Source organism: Seriola dumerili, unplaced genomic scaffold (assembly GCF_002260705.1).
Source record: "Seriola dumerili isolate Sdu_G_001 unplaced genomic scaffold, Sdu_1.0 BDQW01000149.1, whole genome shotgun sequence".
NCBI lineage: Eukaryota > Metazoa > Chordata > Actinopteri > Carangiformes > Carangidae > Seriola > Seriola dumerili.
This window is the reverse complement of record NW_019174404.1, coordinates 20,420,539-20,433,148: the sequence shown is the minus strand read 5'-3', so window position 1 is coordinate 20,433,148 and position 12,610 is coordinate 20,420,539. Positions and strand designations below refer to the sequence as shown.

The 12,610-nt window shown below is 39.1% G+C and overlaps 1 protein-coding gene across 1 annotated transcript in view; it reads right to left on the bottom strand.

Annotated features, from left to right (window-relative positions):
• The window catches only part of kif6 (kinesin family member 6), a 64,033-nt gene that overhangs the window by 25,147 nt on the left and 26,276 nt on the right, over positions 1-12,610 (bottom strand). The window contains exon 13 of the mRNA XM_022751187.1: positions 303-500. Within this exon, the coding sequence (XP_022606908.1) occupies positions 303-500 (198 nt within the window). The remainder of the gene's footprint in view (positions 1-302; positions 501-12,610) is intronic.

Here is a 12,610-nt window from a genome sequence, read left to right as displayed (position 1 = left end):
CCAGGGAAAAAGAACAGGACTATCTACATGGCTAGTAGCATTAGTAAGCTGTAAGTTTAAGGAAATGTGTTTTTTGTAATTTGTCAGAACCAACCCTTTATCGCAGTGTCCTCAATATATGGTCATAACTTGCTTGGTGGTCTACGTCACAACTCAATTTGGACTCCATTTTGTTTGCTTGTGTTACACCTTATCCTTATCACACCACATTTGGAGGTTTTCAAAATTAGTTTAAATCTTTAAAATCCAAATTGTAACAATTTTCTTTGTAAAGAAAAGCAAAACAAGAATAAAGCTTCTACCTCTTTTCATGTACTGCATAGCTCGTCCTCCGTGGCTGGCTGAGATGGTGTCTGTGCTGTTTTCGCTCAGCAGTGACACTGATGACAACCTCAAGGCATTCTGGGAGGCCAGACTCTGGCCATTGGTGATGTTAGCAAGCTGAGCAGCAGCGTCCTGGGCCCTTTTCTTCTCCTTCTTCAACATCTTAACTAGGATACCTGCAGGCACTGAGTTAAGGACTCTACTTGTCTTTGCTTTGGACAAAAGTTCTGGATCTCTTTCACTTAATTGCACATGGATATCAAAGGATCAATATCATGTTTAGATGTACATGTCTGAATGTGACTACCTGAACACACTTTTCATGATATGATAGGTAACAACATACAACAGTATAAGAAGGCAAGACAGCCCAACAGCATCCACAGTAATTTCCTAAGGGCAACAGGCTTCATTGTGGGCTTTTAATAATGGCAGCGTGCTGACATGTGCTCAGTGTCTGACCTTACAGGCTCGGGGAGATGTCATGGTCTGGGATGAATCAGTGGAGAGAGGAGGAGCCAGAGAGGCTCCACAGACCAGGCCAAGATTCCACAAAGTCTTCTCCCAGTGATGAGGCTGTGCGTGTTTGTCTACTAGAGAACGAGTGTAGATGTGTGTGTGCGTCTGGTTGCACTTGTGCGTGTGTGACAGAGAGTAACTGAGTGGCTACGAGAGAAGGCTAAAAGGCAAAAATTGCTGCTCAGATCCTGTTCATACTTTTATTGCCATGACACGTTTCACTTCTCCATATGCAATGTCTCTGTGCATTAGGACAATTTACTATAATCGTTTCCTCTGCTCCACATACTGTACTTGGCTTCCAACTCTACAGTAATATTCTGTGTTTGATCAACTGCCTACTACTCAAACTGCTTTCAGCTGGCACTATTTCGTTCAGCACTTTCAAATTTGATTATCAAATTGACGCCTGGTTGCTATGCTTCAGCACACCACTTGTAGACTTGCAGAGTGACTTTTACTGTATAACGAACGCACTGCTGTTTCTACCACTGGTGAGAGAGGAGAAGAAGGTTTTTTTTTTTGCAATCACAACTGCTAACAGAGGGGAAATTGTACTTGTATGAAGTAGAATTGAATGGAAAAACTGTATAAAGAAAAACACGACCAAGACATTTAACAAAAAGCTGCCAAGACGGCTTTTAAGATGTCAACAAAAGTAAGAAATCAAAGCTTGTCACTGGTTAAAAGGTGAACTGACAAAAGCTTCGCTAAAGTTATTCCTATAATAAGTATGCTTGTGGAAAAAAAAACCCTCCACTTTGATCGTCATATACATTACCTACATGAATAAAAGATTACAGTCTCATAAAATATTCATTCATCTCCTGCCTCCTGTTTTTCCACTATAAACTGAAGTGTGTTTGATGGCCTAATCACAACCCATAATTTAGAGTCAACACATTAGTCTGCTCTTCAAGCATGAGTCTGTCATGAGATTTGCAGACATGTAGTTGTGGCCTAAGTGAAACTGTGGTGGTCAGCAGATAGTCTGGGATGCTCAAAGACAGAAAAGTCAGAATGTCATTATTTTGGATGATAAATGGACAGAGTTTTGAAGGAGCTGGAGAAGTTAATTTATATTCCTGTAAGCCAGTACAAAGGGGATGTCAGTGGGAACAATAACATGAAGGAACCAGGTCTCCAATTCCAATTTCCAAGGAAACCAACCATGCAGTCCTCATAACACTGCCAAAATCTTAACCCAACACATTTCCAAATGACCTATAGAGGCCAGGTTTTACAGAAAAATATGACTGTTTCTGTGGGTTCTATGTCATTGTTTCATACAAGCCATTACTTCAGACTGATGTCCACCAGGTTTTTCCATTACGGAGATCTCTGGCATCTGATATCTTCATTCATGCTGAATACAACCATGGACTTGTAGAATATGAAGAAAGATTTCTCTCGGGGGTTACATGTTAGATCTAGGGGCTGCTTCACGTGCCACGCACTCAAAATGTTGTCAAACTCAGCTCGTGATGTCCATTCAATCTCTTCTTCTCATCTCTATTGTCACTCTCTGTTATACGGTTCAATGAAACAGACATAACAGCACATCAAGAAAGAGTCAGCTGGCAAAAATGCAATGACTGTCTCAGTGGTGCTACAAATTCCTCAGTGTAAGTAATAACAATTTTAAGGAAAAACTTTTTGTCCTCTTAAGAGGCTGGATTAGAATGACAGTATAGGTGAGGTGAGTTTTAGCAGTATAGGTTTCTTAAAAGTAGAAACTATTAGACTGAAGCAACCAGTAGCAAATCTGCTAAACACTATCTGTTTAGTTTCTTAAAAGAATCTGAACCAGTCTCTCAATAGAGGACTTCTAGTCTCTGTTCATTACTACGTGTTTGCCCCTGGCCTGGCGACTAAGGATGTTGGCTGATCACTTAGTGCCAGTCTGACCATCTATTTTTTTTTTCCAACATTAAGGCTCAGAACAATAAATCTCGACAACCACAAGCCCATCCTCCAAAAAAACAACACTGGTGACTTCAGGAAACACCCAATAGCAACATAATATATGTTTATGTTCAAGTGACAAAGTACTCAAGTGATAAACCACTCACCAAGTCCTTCTTGTTCATAAATCTTACCAAACCCTAACTGTAGAGATGTAAGGTCATAAAATGGTTTCATTTTAGCAACAGTGGTTTGTAACAGTTTTGGAACACACTGACAAATGATGTTGTCCCACTAATAGGGGAGTCAGATAAGAAAATTACACGTGTTGGTTTTGGAGGACGGTTACAAACAACATATTTTGGAAGGCTTGTTGTAACTACGGTCCTGATTGTCATGTAAAGTGGTATGGATGGTCATCGTCCTCAGAAAATTTCATGAGACTCTGACCTTTTGTCTAGTGTCACCATCAGGTCAAGATATTTTATCATTGACTGGCTGGATTAACATGAAGTCTGGAGTGTATTGGTGTCCTCCAGAGGTAGAATCCTAATGTTTCTGATGGCCCTGTGATCTCATACGGGCATATCTTGTTGTCAAATCTGGCACTTCATTAGGCTGAGCTTGTCAGCATGTAGGCCTACACACCCAACAGACCCTGACAAGACCATGAGAACTATAATCAGTGACCTCTGGCCAGCACCAGCAGTGGGCTTTACTTAGGTCATTACAGAACATCTAATGTTTTACTAAAACAGAACTGAACGAAAACCGAGGAATGAGCTGCTTATAAAGCCCCAGTTTTGTAAATGCTTTCAAATTTGTATGCTCTATAGGCAGTTCCAAGGCAGTTGCATGGATAATGTGTGGAGCACATAAATCTAAAGAACACTAGACTAAAGCCTGTTGTTCTGAAGACACCAGAAGACATGCCAGTGCTTGTGTCAACAGAGCACCAGTAGGTTTACCACTAAAGTAATATTCTGTATTTTATTAATATTTAAATAACTGGGCCAGGCTCTACTTCATATCATTCAGATACTGATCACAGCCACAACATCTGCAAAAAAGACTGGATTAAGCAGTTCCATTCAATCAGCACTCATTTGCATATATGCAAAAATTGTTTGCAGCTGGCAGCAAATCTAAACTATTGCCTGCATTAATGTTTGACAACTTGAAATTCTGTGTTCACACAAAACCCCATCTGGATGAGCTACCAGCTGACTGAGGAAGTAAGAATCAAGAGACAGAAAACAGCAAACAGTGAAGCCCTCCCACCCTGGCTTTGATTATAGCACTGGATGATTATAACAATATAATAGGTCCAGTAATGATGATTACTGGAGTTCTAGGTTGTTGAGACATTTGAGTTTCTTCAGACCCAGAGATAGAAAAATTCAGCTTTCAAATGAAGAAGTTCAAAAGAGGTTCAAGACATTGCATGTTGAAATGCCAGGATAGAATTTGATTAACTATATTTACCATTTTTTTCAATAGGGACTAAAATAATAATAGCACCACCCAAAGAAAGGTCCCTATCTATACTACTCTTACTACTATTTTCTGTTTTTTTCTGCAGAGGAAGAGGAGACTGTGGTGTCTTTGAGCAAGACCTTCTATGGCATTTTTACTTGAGGATTTTGAGCAATAACATTTTGATATAAGAAGTCATACTGAACAATTGCCAATGATGTTCAGGGAATTCAGAAAAATCTTGCCAGTGCAGAACAGACACTGTGAAATAACTTCTGTATCACTGTTACAGTTGTGACTTAGTGTTATGTTAATAAAACTGAAGAATAAGCTATTTTTTTTGTATCTAATCCATTCCTCTTATGGCCTTGTCCTGCATACACTGTGAGGCGCTAAATTTATTAGGGGCTAGGGTAGCCAGACCTCTTGCAGGTATGGACTATGTTGTTGATTATATATAGGTTATATAAGTAATCATCGGCCAAAGCGACACACTTGTTTTTGGTGGATTCTGCTTTCATGCATCAAATAGCTCTTGTCATATATTCTGTTTTCATCAAACGGTGGCGCTTTAGAGCTACCTGTGTCACCAGTGGCAGGATGCACATATCTGAGCACAGACAAAAAAATTGTATTGCTGTCAGTATTCAAGTGGAATGATGCTTTAGGCTGTTTATAAGAAACAGCTTCTCCTGATCAGAATTTTTGACGTAGGACGCTCTGCTGTTACTGTTGTTACTTTGCAGCAAAGATGTCTGGTCTAAGTACTGAAGAATCTGTGTCTGGCTTGGTAAGATACAGTAACTAGACCCGTACAGTGGCTTACAAAACAGCAACCAGCCTGTTGGCTCACTAACCTAATCATGTGTGGAGAGACAGATCCCAAAAGGTTTTATGTGTCCTCTTTTTTTGCCACTGTAAGCTGTGTTAAAAAAATCTATTTTATGTTTCGCTTCCTTGCATTATATCTCATTGGAAGCTTCCAGCTGCCTGGAATCACTAATTTGCCCTCAGCAAGATAAGCCACAAGAATCAATTGTGCGTAGAAGGATTGTCCTATTCGATCAACAGTGCATATAGTGTCTATTCTGCAATGTGCAGCATCAATTGTGTGACTGTGTGTCTTTGTTTTGTATGGGTGTCATTTTGTATTATTGTGTATGTGAAAAAATACTTTTTGTGTATTTCAGTCTGATAGCACGTCTGAAAGGGAATCGCGTTCTCCTGAAGAAGAGCTGGCCATGGTGACAGGAGAGCAGAGAGAGGACCAGGCTTACCGTGGAGGAGATTCAGAAGGTTACGTCACCTCTCTTTTCCCTCATCCCTCATAGACCATAGACCATTTTATGGTCTATGATGTTACCTCCAGATTTACAGATGACAAGATAAGGGCCGGCAACAAATTTGCTCAAAGTCTTGAATTAAATCAGAATGTTCTACGAGGAACAGAAGAGGTGGTATGTATGCGTGAGTATTTGTGTGTCATGATGTGACCTCAGAAGAGCCAGTCATCTCAGGACAGTGCAGACGTGTATAGGTGCTGCCGTTGACCACCGTTCTGCCTTTCTAGGATGTTAAAGCATTGCCTCAGACTCCAGGAAGAGCGCAGACAATCTTTTTTTTGACCAGAGATTCTTTGAGTATCACCCAAATATATTTCATGATTTATAAGTATTTGGCTTTTTGCCGAAAGGCCTACATAACTTATGCTGTTGCTATGCATTGATGCTGAGTCGAAGCCTGATTCACCATGAGGCTTAAACCAGCATCTAAATGGAGTTTTCCCAGGGCTCTGTGCTTCAGCCAGGATGCTTTTATTTCCGCTCTTCATGCTCAAATGGCAGAGGGACCCTGTCAAGCAGGGGCCAGAGTTCAGCGCAGAGGTTCCCCTGAGGACTTGCAATCCAGTTGCTGATGTATTTACCGAGCGCTTGGCCCCCTCAGTCCGCTCTTCTTTATATTTGCCTGACTCGTACCCGGGTGGTGTGTTATCCTCGAGTTTCCCCGTGTTTGTTGGCTCAAACTCACATGAGGGAAGCTTTAATGATGTACTGTTGTGACCAGCATTCACTGGACATTTACCGTTTCCTCTCCAGTTTATGCCTTGACTCATCCCAATAACTAATGATTGCACATTATCCTGGTTTACTTGTTGCCTCGCATTTCCAAATGCACATATATCCTTCAGGCATCCACATTACACAGAGTCTACTCTGCTGCCCTCAGTGTGCTGTATCAATCCATTTCCATTACAAGTCAATTCAATGTTTTTCTAAATACTGTATCGTTTGCTAGATTTGCTTACGCATAACATGTTGCCTTCAAACCATTGGAAATAAACTCATTTGGCAAACTAAACAGATTCTGGCCATTTGAAAGATGATATTTTTTCTCCCACAAAATTATTTTACATGGCACTCGAGGGCATCTCCAGCAATCCAACTTGTTTCTACGGGCCTGAAAGGAGACCGCTACGTTGTTTTAAGTCCTTTGTCATGTAAAACTAGCGTGTTTCTAGCTAGCACACGTTACCGGGAAAAAATAAAACCGCACGTTGGTGTGCCTACATTGCGATCCGTCTGGACGGTTGCCTCCTGGCTTTTCCAGTGGTCTGGTTCAGAGCGAGAAGAACCAATGTTTGGAACTATCTCTAGTGATAGTTTATCCACAGGTCTGGCCAGTGGAGCTGGAAAACACACATTTAATGTAAAATAAGATTATTCTTTGACCGACCACATCTTTAAACATTAGAAGCCTCCTCAAATTATAGAGTCTTAACTGTCTTGATGTGCCTGTTGAGCCTGGTGCTAAGTGTGATGCGGAAGAAAGATTGTAACATGGAATGTGGAATGTGGTTTTAAGCTTGTTAGGTTATGGACGCAGTGGTGTGTCGCTGTGTGTGTGTGTGTGTGGTGTGTGTGTGTGTGTGTGCTGTGTGTGTGTGTGTGTGTTGTGTGTGTGTGTGGTTGTTGCTCTGTGTCTGTGTGTTTAGGTTAGTCAAGACTGCTCAAGGCCTTTCTGGAGAACCTGTCAGGTGTGACACTGTCACTGCGACCAGATATTGAGAAAAATCCAGCTCTGTTTCTCTCTCTGAAGTAATAATTCAGTTGTCTCTTCATGTACATAATTCAGACAAAAATGTATAACTCTCTAAACTGCAATCCGTCTCTATCTTGGCATTATTCCCCAAATATTTGTACTTTTATTCCCTACTTTCCATAATAAGAACTCAACAGTCTAGTTGTGACAGCAAGATATATTTTCAGTTCAGGGTGCTTCTGCTAGCTAATTAAAAAATATTCATTTCTTTACTGTGAGAGGGCTGCCTGACAGAATGGTTTAAATGAGCAAATTTTATTCATAGAGGTGGCAAACTAACCTCTTCCACAATTCCCATCATCCATCAGCTCAGCTGTGGACCAGATGACCAAATCCTTTCTTCTAAAATAGCTCCCCCTACTGCCTTTCCTGAGAGATGCTTTACTGTTGAAAATTAACAACAATGTTCTTCTTTTTAATGTGTTAACACAACTGAAGATGATTACTGATGTGTCACCAGACTGCATGTAAAACTTACTTTTACAAAAAAAGCTGATGATAACATGAGCTTACCCTCTGGCCTAAGCATAAAAATCTGGAAAATCTCATGCGTAAAACACTATTCATTGAAATTAAAGAAAACAATACTTTTGTCTAGACAAAATCTTAGAGATATATTGCAATGTATATTAATTCTGTAGCTGCCTCGAAATGAAAATATTTTCAATGATCTAATGATGACTGTTGTCATCCAGTGCCGTTGTTTTTTGCCCATGTTCCCTGAATTAAAGTCTGAACCATTTGGTGTTTTGCAGTTATTTACCATCTAATTAGATGCAAGGTGATATTGTTGACATGTAACTGTTGATTTGTGTATTTAAACACGGATCTTTGAAGATTTGTCACAAACAGCTTGAAAAGTAAGCCTCAGCCTTGGTTCGGAAGTAAACAACCGCCTGAGAGGATGTCCCCAAGGGGCCTCTGGTAACAACAGGGGACATGATGAGCATCTTTCACTGTTTTCTTGTTTTCTTGGTAATTTATTTGCCTAATGAATAGATTTCTTTTACATGTACAGAATTAATCTGATTGAAGGATTATAGTTAATTGCTTGCCAACATAAATAAAAGACTGACATCAAATGAAACTAATTTCCATTATGAATCAGTTTAGTAGATAAACTTTCATTGTAACCAAAATAGTAAAACTGTATAACATTTTATTGAAATGGCTAATTATTGGAATCTTGGTCAGGCAAAGAATCATTTAAGTTTGAGTTGCCATCTTTTTATAATGGTGGTGGTCTGCGACATCATTTTGTTGCTGGCTAATGTGCCTAATTCCACTGACATGTGCCTCATGGACACTGCAATGGAGAAAGGTTTCTATTGCATGTTGTTTCTCGCAGAATGTTGGGAAAACAACTAATTCATTACAGTTTTGTTCTGTGGATGAAAGTTCAGACTGGTTATAGTTTGTCAAACTAGCAGCCGATTGTGACCACTGTCTAATGAGCGTAGGAAAGACCATTGCATTCTCACACTGTTCTGGCTTTGGTTGGTTGGAAGCTGGAGACAGCCTACTTAGAGTAGTTCCAGATCCCACTTGGAATGTTGTTTATCATCTGCCTTCAAGTTTGTTTATGATCCGCAACTCTATCTCTTTTCATTATACATTCCCTGAGCATCCACCCCAGTCCACTCCGGTGATTCTGTAGGAAATTTGGATCTTGCGTTTAAAATTTGATTTCCTTCTTCTTTGTTCTCGGTGCAGGCTAGCTCTTCCACGCTCATGCTCTCTGCTTGTCCTTGTTTCACGGTGATATTCAAATACCACGGTGCATTGCCTGCAGTCTTAACTTTTCAGCACTGCAGCTTAGATATGAAGTGTCACCCTCAGTGATTTAGCTCCATATGTATGTTGTCACGCTGCACGTGATGAACGTGAAATAGAGAAAGCTATTTCCAAACCTGGAGAATGTTCAGCCCAAACTCCAGTGTCTTCTTCAGTGCGCCTCCATATAATGCCCCCAAAACGTCTGCTGTATCTACTCCATGTGGAAAAAGCTAAACGGCTTTAACATGTTTCCACCTGTCTTTAAAAAGCTGGAAAATCTTTGAAATTTTGGACTTATATTGCAGACAGGGAAAAGAGTGGAATTTAATTAATGTTTAGGGAATATCACAGAATTTAGAAGAGCATTACTTTCAGGATGGTACCAGGCAATTTATTTTCCAGCTTCTTTACATTCATAGACATTAGATGGTTGTTTATACTGTAGATGTTGTTCCAGCAAACCAGCAAATCCACCTGTAGTAGAGAGCAGGCTGCTTTTGTCCTGGTATAAGTTTAATGGAACTGTTTTTGATTTTAGATCATTAACTGCGTATGAAAGACTTTATACCATGGTTTGATTAAATTCAACTTTCTTTAATGTTTTTTGTACAGATAATGATTTCTGGACAAGCAAGGTGGTGGAAACAAAATGCGCATTGATGAGTCACAGAGCAGGCAGACAGCGAGAGAAGAAGTAATTGGAAAGAAGCAACCACAGTGCAGCAGATAAGTGACCAAATTAAAGGAGATGCTGACTCAGCGTGATAAAGAAATCAGGTATCCTTTGAACATGGCGCAGCCAAACTTTGCTTAAAACTCTGATGACACACCACATGACTACACTGAGTTTTGGAATGTTTTAGTCTAGTGGGTCCAAATTGGACAGTATGTGAGATGTGAGATAATCTCTGTCTGCACGCTTTGCTGTAATGAATTTTATTAAATGATATACTTCTAGGTAATTCACATTACATTACATCACAATTTTTTCCAAACCAAATGTTTTTTTTTTCTACAGTTTGTAGGTTCATAACTTGTCTAACGAAATAGAAATAAGTCTGTTATTGATGATCAGGTTCGGCTAAATTTACTGTTTTTTTGTTTGTTAGCAGGATGAAAGAATTGACAGGCTTTACATCATATCCACTAACATCACAGGCCACAACAGGGGACTATGTTATTTTTCCAGTCTAAATTAAGGAACAGAATACAATATATATGCACTGTCTCTGTACTGTAGTTTACCATTTAACTTCAATTATTCCAATTCTCGTCGATAACCCTGAAAAAATAAAGTAATTTACAAAATAAATCTTTACAAAATCCCATCCTACAATATCATTAAAAATTATAAGTGCTCACCTTTGCATGCACATCTAAAAAAAAATGGCTTACATGGGTCCTATCCATTATGCGGGATACTCAAATATTAGCTGTACAACATATACATAGCATATACATAGAAAACACAGTAGGATTATAGTGCCGATCTGTTATGTCATTTTTGATAAGGTGATTGGTCAAACATCCAAAGTTTGACGGAGATGGGTGCTTTAAATTTTTTCATCTTGTGTGAAAATGTTATTATGTTAATGTTATTTTCTGCCTCCATTTGAAGCATTGATTTGTTATATACCAGTTCGGGGTTTGTTTGAATATCCTATTGTCCAGTGTATAGTGAACGATACAATTTAAGATTGGGGCGCACAAGTGGCTCAGACCAAGGTCCTATCTATCACTGGTAGCAGTACCTCAGGCTTGTTTGTGTAAATTAAGAATGGACTAGACTAATGTCCCTCGTCAATGCACAGAAACCCCAAAAAATGCCTGCCAACAGTGCAAGTGGAACTGAATATATGTTAAAAGGTAAAGGTTAAAAAGAAGCAGCTGACACTATGACCACTATGAAATACACTGCAGTCTAACACCCTCCCCAGGTGAGCACGGAGTTAGCAGAGACAAGGAGTGCTGTGTATATGGAACTGGCATTCAAAACTGGGAAAAATTTGGGATAAATCTTCAAGAACAAATCCAGTAAAATAGGCTTTGGCTTCAATTTACATTTGTGTCCGCATACAGGCTCACACGTTAATCACACTTTTTTATCCTGAAGTAAATCTGCCTGTGTTTATTGCATGGTTGGATCACAGCGTTTTCCATATATGAATTATAAAATGTAAGTAATCTTGCAATCAAAACCAACATGAAATCTTGTTTTAGTGTGTATGTTCAGATAGATCTCCATCTAAGACAGTTAATTCATAATTACTATTTAATCATAATTATATACATTTGAATATTATATTTCTAATGGATTTATGGGATTATTCTTCCCTCAAGTCCTCTTGCTGTGGCTGTCATTAGATCACAGCACATTAGTCAGAAAATTGAGACCGTCTCCTTGATTATTTCGCCACAAAAACCTCAGCTCTCCAAAAATAAATAGACATATTATCATGCAGATATTTCACCGTAGTATTTCTTGGATCGTGTGTGTAATGTGAAAATCCTCTCCTTGTAGATTTTCCCTCTCAAAATATCATATACTGGTTTCACATGACGCTAATGTAATTGACAAAATTGCTATAGTGTGTTGTTTAAAGCGCATTTTTACAAGTAATGCTCAGGTGACCACATTGCTTTTATGTTCTTTCATTGTGAAGCTTGTATATAAAGTTGAAGTAGCCTAAACTGTCAATCCCCTCAGTCAGGGTGGTCTGTCTATAGCATGCAACACTATAACTATCTAGATTCAAGACCATTTCTAGAACTTACGTTTGTGTCCACTAGCTAAATCACATTGCTTTCTATGTTCAACTATCCAAAACCTTTACCAGATGCTTTGGTTTCTGTTGAACAGGTCCACAGTTCCCAGACTGATGATCTCTCACAGGGTTAATATGGGAGAGTTCCCCTGAAAACAAAAGAGCTTTATCCCTACCTGCTGTCCCTGTGTGTTCCCATGCATGGTTGGCTCTTCATGGGAGTGGGGCACCTTGGTATTGCTTAGCTGACTCTGCCGGGGTGATGGCAACATCCACCATTAACATGATGATAGAGCAACAGGGAGAACTAACAACACTGCTGATTTTTAAGGAGAAACATTGCACATGCATTTGTAATGCCACGTAAAATTGGTATATTTTTTAGTTCAGTCTATTTTGACAAGTGTTGCTATGATATGCAGCAGTGCACAAGATTTGGAATTTATTTGAAAACATTTAACTTATAGTATTTTAGTTCTTGCTCTACCTGTTAATGGATATTTTGAATATCTTATTGCATATCCTTGTTTGTGTTTGTGTGTTAGGATGCCATATCATAAAGAGGCTTGACAGTAGTAAGCCATCCATTTATTTAGCTTAGCTCCTGAACTAGAACATAGATAGATAGATAGATAGATAGATAGATAGATAGATAGATAGATAGATACAAAAAAAATAGCTTATTCTTCAGTTTTATTAACATAACACTAAAGTCATAACTGAACAATGCCGATGATTGTTTCAGG